This window comes from Pholcus phalangioides, unplaced genomic scaffold, assembly GCF_987345545.1.
Source record: "Pholcus phalangioides strain wild (caught in Gottingen) unplaced genomic scaffold, Ppha-v1.0 ptg000017l_1, whole genome shotgun sequence".
In the NCBI taxonomy this organism is placed as follows: Eukaryota; Metazoa; Arthropoda; class Arachnida; order Araneae; family Pholcidae; genus Pholcus; species Pholcus phalangioides.
In genome coordinates, this window is record NW_028301610.1 from 35,899,427 (window position 1) to 35,922,710 (window position 23,284).

Consider the following 23,284-nt stretch of genomic DNA (forward strand, 5'->3'; position numbering starts at 1 on the left):
TAAAAAAATAAAATAAAACGAAAAAATAACTGCCATCGGCTAAACTCAGCAAGAGATTAAACGGCAATTGTAATATAACTAATCAATACTTTTAAAGTCCTCATTAAATAACACCAGCTGGTTACTGCTACGATATCGCGATCGGTTGGCGTGAGATACATAGGGACAATCCGGGAACGAACCAGGTAAGACTCCGACCTGCGCCTGAAAGTGATACTTTTTTTTCCCCCGTCTCTTCGAATAGCGCCATCTATCTTCTGAAAGTCTAACTATTTGCAGATGGTCATTTTTGACGTTTCCAAAATGGACATAATGACCATTTTATCACGTTTGAGACATTTTATGACTTCCAGAAAACGTTTTTATTGACGTCAGGCGACAACTTGGGCCTAAGTAAGCTTTCCTTATAACTCAATGGGATGGCCAAAAAGACCGTAAATACCGGGACTGTTCCGGAAAATACGGGACGTATGGTCACATCTATCATATTTAAATCGCATCAAAAAAGGTCACATTTGAAACGGGGCATATGGTAACTTGTTTATAATCATCAACGTCGCGGGAAATAAAGCCTAGTAGCTACAAATAATCGGATTATTGTGATCCAAGTTTCAAGTGTTGTCACTTCGTTCGTTTCGTTGTGCATTTGCATTTCAGTAACGGAAGGATTGCAATTTCCCATCAGTGTAGTAGCAGTGTGTAGTACGAAGTGGTAAAATTCATCAAAAAAAATATCTGGGAAGTTAATTTTTTTAAATTTTTTTCACGCTTCAAAGATGGTAAATAGCTATTTAATTCTTTCATTTATTTAAATATTTAATGTCATCTATTTTTTGTGTAGGCGGAAAATTTTTTTTCTGCTTCTATTTCACCCTATTTTGTTTCTTTATGAATTTTATGCTAGTTTTTATAAATGGAATGATGTTCATAAATTTTCATTGTGTGTATGTTTTAAATACAAAAGAAATTGTTGTTATAGAAGTCGATCAATTAAAATCTGAATAGCTGCTGTAGGTGTGTCTCTCAAATGAGAATATCAGCATTTTTGTGTGTTAGTAATCACTTTACTCTAAATATTGTATTTTTCGTTATTTTATTTCATTATCGAGTATCCTTATAGTCACTTTTTTTTCCATCAAGGGAAATGAAAGCTCATTGCCGTTGGAAATGTGTTCAACTTGTGAGTAGATCTGTTTTAACTTATTGTGTATTTTCCATGATTGCGTAATATTTATCATGTTTTGATGTATAAAATCTGTTTTTATCACTTTGAAGACTAATGCTTATCACTTTTTAATGTGTCTAAATCCAAATTTTTTCTGAAAGGCGGGCTCGATGTTTTTTTAAAGGCTCAAACGAAGTCATGCGTTTAGGCGTTTTTCTTGCCAAAGAAAAAGATAGCCAAAAAAAATAATACTCTGGCTGTTGAAACGAAAAAAATGACTATAAACGAATGACAAAAACAGTAGCAAAATAACATTCTTAGACTAATCTGAGATCAAAATTAAAAATATAACATCCTAGACCAGATACAGGATTGAAAATAATAAAAAATTAAAAACCAGGACTCATAAATAATAATATAACAGCCCCTCTCCTGATGCATAAACAAAAAAAAGCTTTCTGGATTCCATAAAAATAAGATTGTAGGATTGAGTAAGTGGAAGTATGTAAAAAAAATTGATAAAGATAGAGAAATATGGAATGTGCAACCTGATAAAACGAATGTGAAATGAGATATTCCAACAAGAAAAACAATGTAAGATGCTGGAAAAACAGTATATATACAATATAAGGGGAAAAAGAAACTAACAAAAAATCTCTAAAATGTTAATGAGCATGATTCAAACTCCATGCTATATACAAGTGCTTATTAACTTAATAAAGGTGACATATTACTTAATAAAGGTGACATCATCTTCAGAGAATACTTTTTATCACTTTTTATCAATAGAGGTGATCAGAGTATTGATGGGATTGTTAGCAAATTCATAGATATGAAGCTAATGGGGAGTAGTCAGGAATCAAAGTAGGGAGTTGCTCCAGACCAACTTAACCGTTTAAAGGCCAAACCATGAACAAAGTCACTTATTGTTTTGGAATTTCAAGGCTTTTTGCATGCCTATACATAGATCAACTTTGAAATTTGAAGAAAAAAAATTTTTTTTTTTTTTTTTTTTTTTTTTTTTCATGGTGTTCCATAACTGGAACATTGGCACTTGGGGAGAGGTGAAAGCAGAAACTGGTATCGCCTATATTCACATAATTATTTATTTCTGAAGTACAGTTATCACACGAAATTTTCTATTTTTTACTAGAAATTCAAATTTGCAACACATACTGGGTTTTTTTAACAAAAATGAGAAAATTCAATTTTTTTTCTAATATCTCTGTGCTGAAAAAAGATGACATATATTTGATGGACTCGTTTGTCACATTGGTAGCATTTATACATAGTGTTTTTTTTTTTGGCACACCGTCCTTGATTCACAGACACAATATAATGGCCATCAAATGACCTGACATCTTTTTTTCAGTTGACAACATGGACCGGGATAAATAATTAATTCTTCCTTTGTTCGTAGAAGGTCCATTGTTGCTTCTCTTCCAAATTTCAAATGTGAAATAAGATCTGCTTCTCGCAACTCTGAATGAATTATCTAATGTGTTATAATGGTCATATGGCAAATCTTTTCCAATGGAATCCAGAGCCAAAGTTTTGATTGGATTCTAGTAAGAATTTTTTTTATCCCATGCAGTTTTTTTCGGATTGCTCAAAACTGTCCTGCTTTTTTTTTAAACTTGAGTATTGCACTTATGTTTTGCTCCGTTTTTCTGTGTCCTACATCTTTTAAAGAACATGTTTCAGGGGTTTTCTAACACCTCATCCTCGTTATTGCAAAATTATCTAGCATTTCACATACATCGGTTGGCACTGTTGATTCTAGATCATTTTCAACAATATCAGCTTCATCCATGATGTTCCCATTTTCATTAGTACGTAATTGGCATATATTTATGTCCTCTAATTCGTAATCTGAAAGCGTTTCTAAATAGGCCTATCTTACAGCTTCTTCTAATGTGAGATATATTTTTGATATGGTTACTCAGCTGAACACAATGAGACTATCTAAGATTGTCGAACTCGGTTTGATTAGCCTGCGGTTCGCTAAAACACATTTCTAAGAATGCAAGAAAATTTTCAGAAATTATTGGGAGCGCTCATCGGCCCATTTACAAAATTTATTGGGGGCTCAAATGGCCTCAGCCTCTAGATTCCAACACCGATGGTTCCAAACCTTGGCTCCCTTTGGCCATGTTTATGTTCTCAAGGTCCCTGTCTTTCCCAAGGCCCCATCCAGGATACTAATATTGTAAAATATTAATTAATATATTTTTTTTCATGTGGCACAATCAAAAACAGATAATAATTTCAATCGAAGAATTATAAGTTTTATTTGATAGATGGCGGAAGGGGTTCCAGTTCATTGATGTTTCTCGCATGTAATACAAGGTGATTCTAAATTCATGGGATAAAATTTAAGACGTGATATAAGACACCTACAGGGGTGGGAACTCTGCACCAATTGTGCTGCACTGCACCATCCTGCTACAATAGTGTATTTTTGTATTTTTCTGCGCCAAATAACGAATTTTGCTTCAGTATGCCTGGAATTTCGGAAAGGATGTAAGTCAGTTTCCTTTTTTAAAAAAAAGTCGCCACTGGAAGCAGCAGAAATTACTGTGGTCAATCGTGAATCCTGATGTTTTGTGAAAAAAATTTCATTCCGGGAGTAAAAAGAGCATGTGCGCCACATTACGAATGTTAATTCAGAAACTTTGCAGAATAACGAGCATTAAATCTCTAAAGTTGCCGAATAACGAGTGTTAAATCATCAATATTGCCAAATAACGAGTGTCAGATCGCCAATCTCGCCAAATACTGAATCGCCAAACATTGTGTTGATTCTTCCGAAATTCTCTCCCATTTTGCAACAATTTCTTTCAGAGTATAAAAAAATTGAAAACTTGTAGAAAATTTTTAGCCCTTTTTTTTTTTCTTTTTTTTGAAGTGCTGCTGTTCCAAACAGCAAATAGTGCCTTCAGTAAGCAAAAATCATCTTAAATAGACTGGTGCAAAAAATTTTATGACAGCCGCTTTTTCAAACAAGTTGTCAAAAGCCTGAAACACCAAAAACAAAAACAAGCTGATGAAAAGATGTTTGATAACAAAAGACAGTGTAGTTTTATTTTGAAAAGGGGTGAGGGTTAACGAAAATATTCTGTTAGCTGCTTCAATTTATAAATATCTGCTCTGAATCGTATATTTTGCTGCAGAACAGCTGTCGTATGGCCCGCCACTTGGCGATTTTTGGTGCCGAACATGTCTGACGGCCTTGGCGACTCGCTGCCAAGGCAGTCAGACACTACGGACGCCGAGAAAAAAAATCATCTTCGTGCAAAACATAATAGAAGTCACCAAGCATAAATATAGAAAAAAATATCAGTTAAAAAAAATTACATCTGGACCATTTTTATAATAATAAACAGATCCATGTATTAAAACTAAAACCAGACCTTTTTTTTAATAAACCTATCCGGGCATGTTGAATAAATAAATATTCTATGCATTAAATATAAAACCCGGACCCTTTTTTTAAATAATAACCGATAAGACAGAAGGCATGGCAATGGATGAATAAGTAATAAATAGAATGAATTAATAAAACGGTATGGTACAACCTGACCAGATAATAATCCAAATGACTTGAGCTACAGAAGGGAGGAATAATAATCCGAGAGAGAGACGCGCTGGAAATGGAACAACGACTGTTTTGAATTTTTGAAAAAACGCGGTGAACAAAAGAAAAATCCTGTTCGGCAAAGTCAGCGCCATCTAGTAGGCCTATCACCCAGCAAAAACTGAAAATATTTTTAAAAATACTGCAACCCAGAGCCTCATTATGACTGTCTTGGCGACTTATCGCGAGAAAAAAGTTGCCAAAGTCGTGGCGACCATACTGCATCTGTTCCTTTGCTGCTTCTAATCCTGAATTTTGCTGCTCCAAAACTGGTCTGAAATGGACTTTGTCACTTCCCACCCCTGCATCTAAACAAGCATTTTTGGTTGTAGAATGTACAGTCAAAACACAATAGCAAAGGCACCAGAGATGCCATTGATGTGGTATAACACATCAAATACCCGGAATTTCGGAAAAGGATGCACAAAAATTTTGTTCCAAATTGAAGCGTTCTTTCCTAGTTCTAAGAAGGAAAAACCTCCCCAATGTTTCCCTTTCTTTTTTTATGGTCTATCAATGATCGCGCGACCTTGAAAAAGTGGTTTTACTATTTTGTACACTGTGCTGTATTGATATACACGCGGGTTGTTGAATAAGATGCGGGATGTCTAGTTGCTTCTCTGAATGAATGGCAGTGTAATTGTGAATTTTGGTGTTTTTATTCCCCTGCAGATTTTCTCCCTTCTAGTCACATACTGGAAATTACAGTACTTTCGCATCTATCTGCCCATTCAAAGACAGCGTCTATACAGCGTAAATTTGCCTTGTTCCTACAATATTGCGAATACACTTTTTTTTTTTAATCGTAAAGGATTGGAACGGCCATTCAAATTGTAAAACTTTCCCGACATCGTGAAAAAAACCGAATCTTTAAAAACTCTACCTTGAATATCCGTAGTTTTGTCACCTAGGTAGTCACCATTTCGCGTCACGAAAATCACGAGTGTGTACGCATAATCAGCTTTTGGAGAGACACAAGGATCTAATTCTTCACAGAAAATTTGGATCACTAACACTGGAAAACAACTTTAAATTAACAGATAGTATAAAAGAAATTATTTTATTCCAGTATTTTAATTCTCTACAAAAATATTTTAAATTTTTGATCTTCGGGGTGGGGGAGGGAAGAGGCTCCTTATAACCCCCAAATTTTGCTTTTGGGGAAATCCAAGTTTGGAAACCACGATTGCGTAATGGTAATTGGCTAAAAATGTGATTTTCTAAGGTTTTCAAATTTTAAGTTGGCTATTCCTTTGAAAAACGTCTGGTCGCCGCAGCGATCTCACTGACCTACAACACAAATATATATACATTAAACTTCAAATGCACGCATTACCAGTTTGGAGGATAGATGCAGGGCCGCAATTGGGAGGGTCTAGGGTCCCGGGCTCTGGACTAGACGGGGCACTAAATTCACCCTTTATAACTGCTGCTTCTACATCACATGGGTGTGCCAAAATGTGTGCTTGTCCCGTTTGAGAAAGTGTCTAGTTGTGGCGCTAGATAGATGGCACTACCACCTACTGAACACAAAACACTGAAAATGCTGGGCACACACACATAAGTACCTGTTTAGTTTCTCCAACACAAATCTGACATAGCTCCCATATTCAGGTGTGAAAATATGTGGCAGTTTAAATAGTGACACAGATCAGAGTGGTGAACCATCAGGAAAGGGAAAATAAAATCATTTTACCAGGAAAACTAAAGTATGAATAGGGAATCAGAAGATAAGAGTCTGAGAGAGGAGAGAGAATATAATTTGTTTTAAATTTGATCATAAGATATTGAAAGTGCTAAGATTTTTTTAACGACATGTAAAATCAAACAGAAGAATTTATACATTGATTTATTAGTAAATATATGAATGTGTGCCTCTAACTGTTAATTAAAGTGGGTCCTGCTTATAGCGTTTTTCAAAAAACCATCATTAAAAATGTTGTAAATAGGAAGTCTTAATGAGAATTACTTATTGTTAGGACCACGAAAATAAGTTGTACTAAGTGGGAAAATGTTCTAAATGAGAGAAACGTTATAAACAGGATCAACTGTATATTTGTTTTAGATTTATTACATGTGCAGAATTCCATACGTTAAATTCTCAGTGCTAATGGGCTTCTTTGCAAGCTTTTTCTACTAGTAGACAATGAAAGTAAATGAACCTTTTTTTTTGGATAGAACATGTTTTTAGAAATGAATTATACTTGATTCACACAGATACCTTCTCCTACCCAGAACATGGCCCACCGCTCAATCTCAACGAAGAAATATAAGCAGGTGATCAAAGACGTAGGGCATGCTGGGAAAACAATTCATAGAGATACCAATGAATTATGGGGGAAGGGCGTAATTTTTTTCAATAGGACCCACTTTCACTCAGAAAGGACCCAGATTTTTCGAATAACCTGGGTCCCAAGACCCAGGCAAATTAGAATACAGCAGCATCTCTGGGATGTAGAGAGTTCACAACAGCACTTCACCAAAAACATCTCGTATTTTTCTGACAGATTGCTGCTATATGTGCTATCAACCATGGATTGGAGTTTGTTTTTTATTAGTGCAAGGACCATCAAGGTTATGCTACGCCAAACAATGATCAATCGGTATAATGGCTTGCACCATGTGAAGGCTTACCGTGTTACAATACCCTGCACCCTGGTCACGAGTATTGGTGTAGGCAAGATCGAGCTTTAGGAGGGGGCACATTGGGTTCCGGGGAGCACAAAGAATCTCTTGCAGAGAAATTTTGAGCTACTAATCTTCGAAAAGCATATTAAATAAACAGGAATGGATAAAAATAACATACAGTACACTGGCATTTTCTTTCGATATTTTAACTTACTAAAATATTTTTAATTTTTGATCGTCTTGGATAGGGCATGTGCCCCTATGGTCTCTCCTGCATATACCTCTTGTCACAAATGTATGAACTCAGGGCTGCTACTTCACTTGAAACTTTTGCAGCTATATAAAAATAGATAAGAAGGAAAAACTTACCTTTATGTTACTTGCATGTAGGAAACATAACACTGAGAATCACAATTTTAAAACCTAGGAAATGAGAGCGATTCTTTGATTTTTAATAAATAAATATTTATTTATTTAGTTTTATTAATTTAAATTTTATTTAGTTTTAGTGTGTAAAAACACGTTTGTGGTACTTGAGTGAATAAGATTTTTCTTAAAATTATTTTTAGTAAATTTTATGTAGAATTTTTTAATATGTTGTAGGATAATTATGTGCAAAATAGCCCAGTTAACCCTTTGGAGGGCAAACATTTTTACAAAACCCATAGAAAAAAAATGTAAACAGATGGGCCCACTATAAAATCACCGCTGCCCTCCAAAATTTTTTTATTTAACATTTTTACTCTCATCACGTTTTTATTTTGGAAATTCTGTCGTGACAACTTAAATCATCAAGATTTGGGTCGTGACCAACACTTTGGAACCACTGTATCAAGGTAATGGAGGTGAAATAAAATTATTTTCAGATAGTTTTGTATCTTAAGGGTGGCAAAATATTTTTCATTTCAGGTGGCAGAATTTCTAAGACTGGCCCTGTCTTCAACATCGTAGAAATTCAATTAAGCAGGGGTGCAAGAGCTGCGCCAAACTGCACCAAAACGATTCTCTTGCTACATGGTGCGCCAAGGAGCGGAATCCCAGCTCATTTGCGTCAAATACCCAGAATTTAGGAAAAAGAAGCATGTAAAAATTTTGTTCACAAGGCGCGTTCATTCCGAGGCAAGGAAAAAGATACATTGGGGGAAACTTGAATTTTTTTCACTTCCCACCATCTACCACAATTGCGTTATCTTGTGACCTTGGAAAGTAGTTCTCCTACTTTGAAGTATAAAATCCTGTACTGTTATTCAGGGCCACAACTAGGGGGGGAGCAGGCTGGTCTCGTGCCCCGGGCGCTGGATCGGGGAGGGGGGCGCAAATTTTATTCCCAAACCTCTCCTTCAATATTATAAGGGGGGCGCCAAAATGCGCACTTGCCCAGAGTGACCAAGCATCTAGTTGCGGCCCTGCTGTTATTGGTATAACCCGCGGGCAATCAAAGTCCCTGAATGAATATACCGAATTTTCCAATTTCGGAGAGCGTTTTTTCTCCTGCGGGTTATATACTGAAAATAAACGTAAATTCTGCGGCTACCAACCTGTGTTCAAAGACAGCATATCTACGGCATAAATTCGCTTTATTTTTCACAAGATTGCACATACGCCTTTGCGAAGAATTGAAAAGGGGGTTGCTTAACTCGTTTAAATCAACAAAATTTTTCGGAGATCGTTGGGAAAAAACAGGACCTGTAAAAACTCCCGCTAAAATATCCGTAGTTTTGTCATCTAGCCACTATGCGGTCGTGTGGTTTTCGTCGGTGGTTGCCGATTGTGATAATTTCACATCGCGAAATTCCGGATTTGGCAAACAGGGCCAGCTCGAGGAAAAAAATCTCTATCCATGCAGAACCTATTTTTGGTGCTACTGACCACGTTTTTTTTTATCGACAAAGCTTTTCTCACTCTTTCAACTCCATTTGGCACCCCTAGAGCGGCGCCCAATATGGCCGCATGTTCCGCCCCTGCGTTGGTGGGGAGGGGCATACTCTTAACAATAATCAAAGGAAGGAGTTTGTACTAGGAGCATATCTTACATAGCATCTGTGAGATACCTATTATATATAAATGTCCTATTTTTCCAAAACATGTTAGAGAGAATGATATGTTTGCACCTTCTCTTGTTTTTTGTGCTCCCTCTTGTGCATTGCTGGGATGGTACATTACTCTCTCACGTATTGCTGGGATGTGCTTAACATTGTATCACCAACAGAACTATCTATTATGTGTGATGAATGGGTTGCACTACAATGCAAAGAATTACTAGAAGTGAAATCAGTTCAGAGAATAGTTTGATATTGGGCAGACATATTCAAACTTTGTAACCTTGAAAGTAGCAGCCCAAAATTCAAAATTTTTCCAGTTTTGGTGAAGGCTTTTTTATCTTTAGTAACTTAGACAGTGCAAGAGAGTTCAGTGTTAATAAAAGTCTGTTTGAACAGTGAAAAATCTGTCCATCCAATACTTTAATGGAATAAGACACACAAAATCTTATGTTCAAGGGCATGAAAAATTTGAAAAAAGTTGTCATTGAGATGCTGAACTTCTGAAAGCAACTCATGATTCTTATAGAAAATATTGTAACAGGCTTCAGGCTGAGAAAACAGCAGAAAAAAAAAACCATTTTTAATCTATTAACATACTATAATGTTGAGAAATTGTTTAAGTAAAAAGGTATTTGCTGCCTAGATTTTTAGTATGCATGGTGCTTAATTTGAAAAGAGTCTAATAATTTCTATTCATCATTTCAGTAATGCATGTTTTAGTAGTGACATAAGATACTTCAGAAAAAATTTAAATATGGACTTTGATTTGTGAAGGAAATTTATTTAGAATTATTTGTTCCAACCATTTTTGGCAAAACTTTTGGCATTTCACAGAAAAATTACATTTTATATTGCAGATATAGTTTGTTTTTAGTTCTGCTCCAAAATGGATGAGGGGCGCTTGCACCCCTGAATTAAGGTAGCGCCCATTAATCACTTTTGGACACAATTTTAGTGGTACATTTTGGGCAAGAAACTGAGTTTTTCTCCGCTGAACAGAAGAATGACTTCTGTTAAAAACTGAAGGATTTTCTTATCAGATTACAGCAGTGTTTCTCAACATTTCTGAAAACAAGAACCAATAAAATGCCTGCAATAATTTGATTTATTCCTGTAATTTTCATTGTTCCATTTTTTATCCTGTTTTTTCAACGATACTTATTTGAATTTTAAAGGATTAATTAAAATGGTAAATAGTGGTTTTTTTCATAATATAAGTTATATTATGATAATCATCTCTCTCAAAAATTATAGACTTATTCATCTTACATATTTGTCAAGTTTAATGTTTTGTTCTCAATTTTTTTGGAACTTTAATTATGATTGATGATTGTGGCTACTTCTGACGAGATTTTTGATGACAATTGGTGATGTCCTGTATTTTATTGATCATTATTTAAGATCCTAGTTTACCAAGTTTTATTTTTCTCAATAAAATATGGGCATCAGATCATCTGAATATTTTTTCGTTAAATACATTTTTGTTTACTGTGATTTGTAACAGCCCTTTATTTCAAGACCCTTCAGCAATTTTAAAAATAAGAAATTGCATATAAAGCAATAAATTGCAATTTTTTGCATAAACAATATTTACAATGCTCAACAAAGAGCTTGAAATGAAAATGCTTCGTGTGTCAAAAATGATTACACTGGTATTGAACAGTAAAATGTAAACAACCCTCTTTAAAAAAAAGATGGACAACACAGTAAAACCATCCGGTTCACCTTGACTTATTTACATCAGACCGTATAATTTAAACATTTTGCACTGTGCTTTTGGAAGTGGTCTTGAAAGAGCGTCAAGTTATTTGTCATTTTGCTTTGGCTCGAGTCAATCTTACAGGATACTGAAATAGTGCTATGAAAAAAAAAATTAATTAAAAAAAGTTTTTGGGGTTTTTTTCTCATTATGCTATGACTTCAATGTTGTTTTTTTCAGCAGCTAGACCATTGTATTTTCAAGTGAATTGTGAGCAAACCAGCACTGCTTTCTGTGACTTTCAGATTGCTCATAACTACTGCTGTGTGATTGTGTTGTTTTCAAGATGGCCTCACATCAATTCTCACAGGCAGCATAGTAGTGGTTGGTTTTCTGTGGTCTTTCAATTTCTGGGTGGGAATGTGAGCCAGCCTCCCATTTAAAAGGTCTCTCCACGGAGAACTTCAAAACATAAATTATTACAATAACTTTTTTTCATTCACTAGTCACTCCTAATTTGGAAAGGTAGATAATAGCACTTGAACACAAACACCTCAGACTTTCATATGTTAGAGAATACATGTAAGAGTTATATACTCACGTGCACACAATATTTCCTCTTATACACCAATTCATAATAAATTGTTCAGATTGTTCAGAGAAATGTTTATGAAGTGCATATATTATAAGGTTATGAATTATGTATTCTATAAGTTGTTTTAGTGATTGCACTGTACTTTTTCAAAGTACTGTTTATTGTCTTTGAATATCTTTCCTGAAGTAAAAATGAAATAGTGTGTTGTTATATTTTGCAGTTGATGCTGATGAGATTAAGAGGCTTGGAAAGAGATTTCGTAAATTAGATTTGGACAATTCAGGATCGCTCAGTGTGGATGAATTCATGTCTCTTCCTGAATTGCAACAGAATCCATTAGTTCAACGTGTGATTGATATATTTGATACCGATGGAAATGGAGAAGTTGATTTCAAAGGTATCAAGAACTATAATTTCCTGGTTTTCTTTTAGTTTTTTTCCAAAATAATAATTATTCTTGATATAGTTTCATTAGGCCTATTCTTTTGTTAAACCATTTTTTTTTTTAACATTTTCAATGAAAAAAATTGTTGCTATGTTTTTAAAGTAATCGACAGTAGAACTTTGGTTTATGAGCATAATTCATTATGTGAACATGCCCGTAATCCAACACACTTGTATATTGAATCAAATTTCTGCATAGGAAATAATGGAAACTCAAATAATTCATCTCCCAACTGTCTATCTGCCAGCCATGATCCTTTTTTAAAGGAAAAGTGCAGGTTGATTAATTTAATTTTATTGTATTTTTACTTATTTCAAAAATTTGAATATTTCCAGAAATATGAAGAGCAAAACGTTTTACTTTGGAATTGTCCCTTGCATTAACATAAAACAAGAAGCATTAGACAGTCTTTTGTGGGCTTCTGTTATGAATGTCACTCCTGTAATCAATGACATCTTAATGATAGGGTCCAAATCAAACAAGGGCCCTAAACTATTAAAGGTTTCATTAATACACATGAAATAAATTATATTTTCCAATTTATTCTTTCATTTAAAATAATGGGTCCCAAAAAAATGCTTGAGCCTTCTGGCTCCATAACTCTTTAAGATGGCCTTGCTGACAGTGAGAGAAAGGAAACCATAGACTTTTTGGTTGTGATCATGTGAAACGCAATAAACAAGGTGAATACACAAATCCTCATGTAGACTAGTGCTCATGTAGGAGTCTTTGGCTTTAGTCTTTACTACAAGAAATACCTTGTTTATGAAGTCAAAAATGTGTAAATTTTTTTCCTTGTCTCGCAAAATATTGATCATTAATCAAGTCAAAATTTGCTAAATTTTTTTTCTGGTCTTGCAGCATACTCATTGAGTAGCTCAGTAATCCAAAGTTTTACTATAATCCAAATGACCTAAAAAGAATTTAAAAAATTACAAATTTTTAAAAGTGCATTAATGTAAGATTTTGAAATAGGAAAAGAGATGGATTCTTCATTGGTTCTTGAAATCAGACCATAAATATTGAGAATGTGTTCATTTTTTGTGAGCAATAATTGATTTTGGCCCTTTTTTCCAGAGTTTATTCAAGGTGTCTCTCAGTTTAGCGTAAAAGGCGACAAGGAATCAAAACTGCGCTGTAGGTATTTATCAATAATTAAGTAGTTATTCTCTCATATATGTACAAATACTTTTTAAAGAAACAAAATAATTTAACAAAAGTAAAAAAATTAAATTAACTTTCTTTTTCTGCTCAAATTTTCTATATTTTTAAATTAGATTTTTTCCCCCCCCTATATTTTTAAATGAAGTGCCTTCTCAAACTGAATTTTTCAGACCAGATTTTTTTAACTAAAAAATCTTTTTTCCATTATTTGTTTTTCTGAATAACATATTTTATTATAATTGTGTTATCTAGATTAAAGATGTGAACTTGCTCTGATGTTTCTTAAAGTATCATTGTGATAAGAATATGAAAAATATTGAAATTCTTAATCGTATTTTTCAATGTTTAACCATCGCTGTGACTAACCTGAAATCGGTTGGCTGTACAGTTCACATCACTATTTATGTACAGTTTTGCAGGATAAAATTTAACTCTTATAATTCCAGTTTTCTTGTATCCTTCAAGTAAGTATTTGAAAAATATTTTTTAAAATAATTATCACCATGTGGCAGATAGGTCAAGAAATATGGCATAAACTTCTATGAAGTACAAAAGACTACCAAGGGGAGATAAAAATTAATTTTGGAAAGAAAATCCATATGCCTCTGCAAGGAATCGAGCCATCGTCCCCCTGTAGACTGGGTGAGTGCTCTGCCATTAAGCTACAGAGGATCAACATTTTTTTGTCATAAAGCATATATTGTATGCCGAATGATCATTCAGCACATTCTGAATGGGATGCCACAGAGGCATGTGAATTTTCTTTTCAAAATTAATCTTCATCTCTTCTTGGTATCTAGTCTTTCGTACTTTGTATGAACAGCGGAGAGTGACATTGTGTTTCTCTGTATGTCGCCATCTGTGGGGAGGCTAGTCATTAAGAACTATCAGCTGAGTTAGGAGGCTGCCGATGCATGGTGCCATTCATCGTATAGATAGACTCCAAGGGAAAAATATGCCAGTTCTCTGCAGCTTGATGATAGAGCACTTGTCCGATCTGCAAATGTTTATAAATGCGGGTAAAACAGTTTTCCCGCATTTAATGCTGTTTTTCCCTAACTTCCCTCCATTTTTCAAATTTGAATATCCCAGTGAATATTGCACGTAGAAACATGGAAGTTTTTAATTGGCATCAGAAGAGACAGGGCAACAACTTTCTATTTGGGTTTTGAGTACAGCGGGACAGTATACAGGTACATTTTTTTTATTTTACAAATTATACAATCCCTTGCAACATGAATGACATATTTTAGTTAAGTTGGAAACTTTTTCTAATTGGCAGTATACCTCTAGGATCAAAGGTTTGTCAGTAAAATGTCATACACCCTGTTACCTATGCACCCTGTGTACTGTATTCTTTTTTCAATAAATTATTATTAATATTCAGTAATTCGACCCCTTTTAGTTGTCTTCAAGACACAGTAGTATGTGACAATTTGACTAAATTCTATTTCATATTCTACTGTGGATAGTCGATTCTGTGTGATCAGACATCATTTTCCTGAAATGTGTTTTTTTTCAATAACTATGAGCTTTCAACAGTGTCTTGGTTGATTTCTGTCGCATCGCACCTATAACCATTCAGAATGTCAAAAAATTAGTCTGATTATCAAATTCAATTTGGCAAGAATTTGTTAATACATTCTACTCATTTTATTACTTTATTTAGTTGAAACTAAGTAAGAAGTTGAATAACTAAATTTATTTTCCACATGTCCTGCACTTTATAGCATTGTAATTTTTAAAATTTTTATAAAATTTTTGATTTTGTAGAAACATTTTGAAATAATTGTTTTCTGGTTTTTTTAATTGAATTTATTTTCTCATTCTGTTTTTGAAGAGCTGGTCTTTACACTTCAATTTCTTTTATAGTTGCATTCCGTATTTATGATGTTGATAATGATGGTTACATATCAAACAGTGAGTTGTTTCAAGTCCTGAAAATGATGGTAGGCAACAACCTTAAAGACACACAATTGCAGCAGATTGTTGATAAAACAATATTGTTTGCTGATAAAGATGAAGATGGAAAGATTTCCTTTGAGGAATTCTGTAAAGTGAGTATAGTTACATCTTGATCTTTTTCATGGTTCTTGATGTTTTTTTTCTTCTTCAAAAACAGTTTTTATTAAAATTCCTCTCAAAAGACTTCCCTCGATTCTTCTTGCACTATCAATAACTCTTTAATCACAGAAGTTTCTAATTATAACTATCTGAATGTAATTATTTCTGCCGACCTCTGTTGGAATCTCCATGTTGATTACATCTTTCATAAGGTCTCCAAAAACTTTTCCTCATCGGAACCTCAAAAACTTCACCAGTCACCTCAGATATCTCTGCTTCTAAACCTACATCTTTCCTGTACTCTCGTATGCTTGTGAAATCTGGGACCCCCATACTTTCTCAAACATAGACAAATTAGAAATCTATTCAAAATAAATTCATCCGCTTCATTCTTAACTGTTGGTCAGCCTTCATTACTGAACTTAAACGCCAACTCAATATGCTACTGCTTTTCACCCGTAGACATATCTCTCGATTGACTTTCCTTTTCAAAATCCTTCATGGCCATTTTCTTACACTTCCAATTTTCTTCATCTTCATACTTTTCAAATAGAATTAATCATTCAGAAAAATTTAACCCCATCTTTGCATCCACAGATTGTTTCAAATTCAGTTTCTTTCCATGAACAATAACCAATTGGAAAAACCTCCCATCAAGCATTATTGATTGTACAACAGTTTCTGATTTCCTTTGTAACATCAGTCGTCTCCTCTGTCAAACTTCATCACATTCTCTTGTATATGATGAACTCGGAAGTTTAATGAGTTTTGGCATTAAATTTAGACTTATCAAAAAAAGCTTTCCGAAAAACAAATCTTAAATGTTGTTTTAAAAATAACATTTTTATTGCCAAGATTTTTCATAAATACTCTTTGGCTCATTGAAGATTTAGAAGAATGGAAATTTAATGTAATTAACGACATCAAAAACAATTTGAGTCCGTATCATTGTAGGCCTGAATTTGAGTAAAAATACTTCAGCAATTTAAAAAGGAAATTAAATTAATTTAATTCAATTTAAATTAAAATATTCCAGATATATATATTCATTATTACTGTCGTTGATAAAGCAGCTAATAACTTTGCAACTATTTGCAAAGTTATTAGCATTGCTAGTTATTTTATAAGATCTTGTTGCTTAATGAGTACAACAATATCAATACGTACACTAAAACAGTAAGACCTAATTTAATTGAAGTAATAAGAAAGATAGATAATAGGAAACTTGCAATTTCTCAAAAAAACTTGAAATAATTTTTTGTCTTGTTATCCATATTTATTTGTAACTATTAAATTTCACAAAAAGCCTATCACATTTAGATTTGTCACTTGTGGCACCAACTGTTATAACAGGGATGGCGGCAAAAGTAATTTTAACATTCTAAAAAATATTTCAGCCAAAATAGAGTTGGAAGAATACACTTTTATCATGAAAAAATGAGAAAGTTTTGAATTTTTAAAGAAATTCTAAGATTAACAGCATTGAAACTTTTGATTTTTAAAATTTATTTACTAATATTTCACATGAAAACATCTTAAATATCTGTGAAATCTTATATGAAAAATATAAGAACATTATTAATTATGACAAAAGTCATTGGAATAATTTGACAAAATTTTGCATCTTTGAAAACTACTTGTTTAATGGCATCAATGTTTTCAAACAAATTCAGGGCATACCCATGGGCACTTGCTTCTCTAGTGCCTTTGCAAACATTTTTTTTAAAGTAAAATTCTCACTAAACGTCAAATCGTGTTTTTCAAACATATCTGACCTCATTGTCTTTAGCTTCAAAATTTTTCTGGAACTAAGTGGTGAAATATACCCTACGAACTTGACACTCAAGAGAATCAATCGTGACCCCTTCATAGCTGACTTCCTTAACTTAAAAGTTTGTATACTGGTATTGCATACATTGGAATTTTTGATAAAAGAAAATAATTTAAATTTTAAGTTAATTTTTTTTTCTTTCCAATTTTAATTCTAATATTAGCATTAGAATTTTTTTGGACAACTTTCAAGAATTAAAAAAACAATTCAAATGATTTCCTCAAAGCTTTTTTTGATTTTGCAAATATCTTGAGTGGCAACGGTTTCCCATCCTCCTTCATGGGGTTTAAAATTCACCCATGTTTTTTGACATGCTAGTCAATCGTTATTGTCTCATGTTTTTGTGATACCTCCATTTAGGAAAGTTTAGTTTCAGGTAGATTGTTTATATAATGTCATATTCTCTCTACTTTTAATGATACACATTTCATATAGTGTCTTAAAATTTTGTATAACATTTTTTTTTAAGTGTTTTTCCTGAGTTGATTTCATTTTTCTACTTCTCAATTTTGCTTTTTTTCTCATATTTTTGGACTTCCAAAGTTTGTTTTGCAAAAAATGTTGGGGGAACAGATGTTAAAATAATGCCCATTTTTTGCTTACCGTCATCAGAAACATTTTTTTGGTTTTTGGGACAATTTGTAAGGGGATGGGGTTCCTCCTTGAAAAAGACCTCCTTATTGTTCCATTAACTCTTTCTTTGTTCATCTCTTTTTGTCTTTGTTCTAATTTCTCACTTATATGTGTATATATACACAAAAAGGAAATTATTTGAAGAAAAATACAAGAGTGAAATAGAACCTATGTTGTGGGTCGTCATCGGGGTAACCACATGCATGGTTTGAAAAGAGTAGGTGTTTTTGAAGGGTGGCTATGCTTATTTGCACTAAAAATGCCAACCCAACATCTACCCTGAAGAGCTTTCTCTGAAGGAAACCACAAAAGAAGGCCAAATCAATTTCCTGGATATAAAAATATATAAAAACAATAATAAATGGGAAACAGGTGTATATGACCAAAGAAAAGACTTCACTTTTTCGTTAACTGTTTAAGCAACTGGCACTCAAACATCAACACTAAAATATTCAGAAACACTCATTTCGCAAATTTATAGATTCAGACACATTTGTAATAATAAACAGGAATTCACTACAGCACTCCTCGATTTTTCCAAAGCTGCATCTGGCAACAGCATTCCCACCGTCTTCAACGACATCTCAACTGCATTCAAAACAATAGAAATGTATCCCCCTTCTTAAGGTATGTCTGGTGATTTTGACTAATTTTTTAATTTATTTTGGGTTTTTTAATTTATTTTTTTGTAATTTTTGTAAAAAAACTCTGTAGTTTTTGTATATATGTTTCTGGTGCTTCATTTTGTTTATAAACTGAAGCTCTGTATATTTTCAAAATAATGTATTTCCCCAATATATTTTTTCTTTTTTTCGTCCATGTTTTTCAGAACGCAGTTGTCGGGAACAAGGGTTGGCATTTTTAGTGCAAATAGGCATAGCCACCATTCAGAAATGCCTATCCTTTTTGAACCATGCATATAGGTTTCCCCCAATGACAACCCACTGCATAGGTTCTATTTCACTCTGGCATAAATTCTTGTATTTTTCTTCAAATAATTTCTTTTTATGTATATATATATATTTTTGAATGAACAAGTGAGCAGCACCAACGCTTTTGGCATTTAAAAACTATTCTTGCTATTTCTATTTTCATATCTCTGGTTTTTTCACACCACAATTTTTTGCTCCTATTATATATAAATATATATATATATACACTATCCATGTATAAAAAAACCCTCCTTATTTTCAGGACCTAATTTTTGGCAAAAAGGGGTTCCATATTCACGTTGAAATATGGTACTTCAAAAGTACATCAGATGAAACCTTTCTTCTGGTAGATTCATGGTTATCTTTCAAAAATCGTTGGCTTATAGAGTGTGCCACACCTCCAAATAAAAGCATTTATGTGCTGAATCTTCCACCGAAAGCAACTGCTCTTATTCAACCATTTAGTAAATATGGGTTCAGAATTTGGAAAAAATTTATTCAAAAGTTTTTCAGAGAAAAGGTGGGAAAGAACAACATAATAAGCTTGTCCATTAGTTTGCCATTCTTTTTCACCTTTTCTTTATTTTTTAATAGAAATATCTCGGTGAATATTGCAGTTAAAATCTTTGGATTTTTGTTGGGCCTCAGAAGAAACAGGGCAACAACTTTCTAACTTTAGAGAACAGAGAGAATGTATAGAAATTTGGATTTTTTTTTTATTTTGCAACACTTGTACTTTCACTCTCACAGCTGGTACAGGGTGATTTCTGGATATATTTTGATCATTTTTCAAATTGGAACTCTTCCTCTACAGTTGATGATGTAAGCTTGAATTAGGACTTACAGGACACCCTGTATATTGTTATTACTAATCCATGAAAATCACTTACTCGTCAAATATTTTTGCAGATATTACTTTGAACTTATTTTCTGTATCATTTCTCATAGACTAGAAATCTGAGAGGTTTATCAAAAATCAAAGAGTTGGTCTCTTTGATAGATTGTCCAATTTTCCAAAACACTGAAGAACACAGTAACTGATTAATTCAAACTGTGTTCTGTTATCACTTTCTGAATCAGTTTGTAAATTTGTGAATCAGTCTCTCAATTCTAAGCCATGTTACAATTTGCCATCTGTTAATCTACTGGCAATCAGCTTTTAAAGTTTAACTTTTTCAATGTCCTTACAATCTTAACTGAAATTATTTATACTGTTTGTGTATTCCAGTAAGATTGAAATTTTGGTATTCAAAATGCTTGTTTCTAGTTTGGGGGAAATAGAAAATTTGTTATCACAATTACTATTTTTGACAAGCATAGTTATGGGCCACATATTGCTAGTGCTCATTTTCCAATGTTTTTGAGACTTTACCAAGCTTCTGTAACTTCCAGATTTTCATTTTTTATACTGGCCTGTTAGACATAATTGATCACATTCTTTCCATGATTAACAGAAGTCGTCTGTTTGGAAAATTTCTCTTGCAGAGACTTTATAGCATTCCCTTTGGCACATAGCAGACACTTCAGATCGTAGAATGCTCATATTCATGGCTTGTGCAAGCAGAAATGTAGGTTGGCGCCAAATTCAAAACAAGGATATTTTTTAAATGCTTTCTCATTTACAAAGAAGTGGTTGAAGGAAAAGAAAAGGAATTATTGCAAAACATTTTCAGCAGAACTTTAACTGCATATAATCACAAATAGAGCCATCAACAACTGTGACTTCAACCAAAATCCAACATAATGATTTAACTTTAGTCTAATAAGAAGGAAAAAATAAGCAAAATGTCAGTGAGCATATGTCTTGCTTTTGCACTCTTACTGAAATTCTGAAATCATGTGATCACCTTTGGCTAATAGGTATCCCTCAACCGAACAATAAAATGCTTATGTTTGGTTTCTGATAAATGCCACTTCATGATCAGATGATGATGTGAAAGAGGTCAGATTTTTTTCCTACTGGACTTATTATAGTTTAAGTTGAGGTTAAGCTAAAATTCAAAATTATGGGTTGTCCATCTGTCACAAGTAATTGCTTTCTTGGATAAGAGGTGATTAAGTGGTTGGCTTATAAGTATATTATTATTAATAAAATGAAATATATTTTTCTATTTTTGAATTTGTTAACATCCTTAACAATGGCCAATTCTTTAATTGACTGGTTGCAAAATTAATCGAAAGTATAACACACACAAATGTCTATAATACTTTTTTACGCATTCTGGTTTTTTTTTTTTTTTTTTTTTTTTTTGCTGTTTGTGTCATGATAACGTAATATTAAGTGATGTGAATGTTATATTTTCAAGAAAATTTTTCTTAGTTTTTTTCTCTAAAAGCTGTCACAAAAAAAAAAAACACGTAAGAAACATCTATGGATTGATATTCAGCTACATCCAAGGTGTACACAAAAGTTTATTCATGCTGCAAACAACAGAACATTTGAAAGATAACATATCAATTATATGCCTCATATTTTTCTTATTTTTAATTCATAACCCTTTGTGTATAGATGTTCACGCTTCACTATGAAATAATTTAGAATTGTTTGATTTCCAGATTGTGGGAAATACTGATATCCACAAGAAAATGGTGGTTGATGTGTAATTCATTGAAGATCTGGAAAGCCCTCCCAAATCACATTTGGTGTACTGCCCTATGATATTTTACCAAATGGGACTAAAAAACACAGATGTATATTTTTTCTGTTATGAACACAGCACAATATTTCCTACTTCTACCATTTGCTCAAACCCATCGTACTTTTTTCTCAACTAACTTCATTTGCTGCACTTCTATTATGTACACATGTGAGACATTTCAAATCAAACCTGTTGCTTGATGAGTATCTCAAACTATCAAGGGTTTCTTTCTTTGTCGAATTTCATGAAAAAATACTTTCTTTAAAATTGGTGTTTATTATTATTTTTCCCATTATCAGTTCAATCGCTGCTGGAGTTTAAATGAATGTGATATATATGAATTTTTTTAAGTCAGTATTATAATTTTTCATTCTCTTTGGATCGATCTCGTTTAAATTTATGTGAAAAAGATGCATTATCGATTCACAAAAGGGTTTGATGGCATGCTAAATTCTGAATATTGTATCATTCCCATGTATACATTTTATTTTTAGCAACATCAAACTCACAAAATCAAGTTTTTCCCAAATTCAGTGCCTGATTATTATTTTTTTAAATCTTTTTTCCCTGACGGATGTTTGAATCTGATGACCAATGTTTAAAAAAAGCATGAAAGAGCTTCTTAGATTTTCATTAACCTATGCATGTATTTTGAACTTTTCATATTCAATATTTTGAGAAGAAAAATATAAAATATCAACTATTTAAATCAACTTATTGATTTAATTTCCATTTTCTACGAGAAACTTAATTTTCTATTCCATTTAATATTCCAATTTATTACAAGTAATATAAAATGTGGTTCTTGTATCATGTTTTTTATTATTTATGTACAAGGAGTTACAGGAATTTGCTTATATTTTTCATGTATCGATTTGTTTTTTTAATTCATAGGTGAACACTTTTTGCTTATGTATGTAGAGTTCTCAAAATTTAATTTTCTGCATTTTCAGTAAATTTTTATGGAAGTTATATTATAATATATTCTTCAACACAAACTGATCTATTTTTACAAGTTCTTTTAGAATTTTGGATGATTTTCTTAATATATATGTTTGATGTATTTATCTTGTCCCTCTTCCTGAATGCAGTTGCCAGTGTTTGCTATATTTATATGTGCCATTGTTCTTGTGTCAAACATGTCCTCCCTTTGGATACTATACACTATATCAAACTCTTAGCAATATTTTCAAAACCTTGTATATCATGTATTCCCAGCACTTTTTAATGTGCAGTGATGTGTATAAATTCTTATATCTTTGTGTTGCATGAATTGTTCAAGTATTAGATGTTCTTTGCACACGCATTTTTATGTTGTCTCATTATTTTGCTGTTGTTAAATGATGCACTTTCCTCTCAGAATTATACTGTTAACAATTATTGAGAGTTTACATATATTTTAGTTGTTGGATTACCATTTGTTTATTGTATTTTATGTTGCAGTTTAATAAACAGTTAATCAGATTTCTAGTTTTTCATGTAAGAAAATATAAAATCCAGCTGAGATTTTAGGAGGCATACTACTTCATCAAACATCAACTCTGGCCATATCGCTATATTGCAATTTACTGCCATTAGTGAGATGGGTTATAAATGAAGGTGCTGTCTATCGGTGGTCGCCTTAAGCTCGTTAGGGAAAATGTCTATATCTTCCCTCTGGTTCGAACCCGGGACCGTGACAGCAACCTTCATGGTGGTAAACAAGCATCTCACCACCACGCCACTCGGACACTAGGGAGCATACTGGTCAAAGATATTGATTGCATGTTTAATCATGATTGCTGTAGGCAAGCTTTCAATTTTAGCAATC

The 23,284-nt window shown here is 33.0% G+C and overlaps 1 protein-coding gene across 1 annotated transcript; it reads left to right on the forward strand.

Moving 5' to 3' along the window:
- Nucleotides 1-599: 599 nt before the first annotated feature.
- LOC149072961 (calcineurin subunit B type 2) lies at nucleotides 600-22,938 on the forward strand. Its single transcript, XM_089246460.1, has 6 exons — nucleotides 600-779; nucleotides 1,141-1,180; nucleotides 11,987-12,163; nucleotides 13,289-13,348; nucleotides 15,248-15,432; nucleotides 21,392-22,938. The coding sequence occupies exons 1-6, from the start codon at nucleotides 777-779 to the stop codon at nucleotides 21,437-21,439; spliced, it is 513 nt and encodes a 170-aa protein (XP_089102586.1). The 5' UTR covers nucleotides 600-776; the 3' UTR covers nucleotides 21,440-22,938.
- The last annotated feature ends 346 nt before the right edge of the window (nucleotides 22,939-23,284 follow it).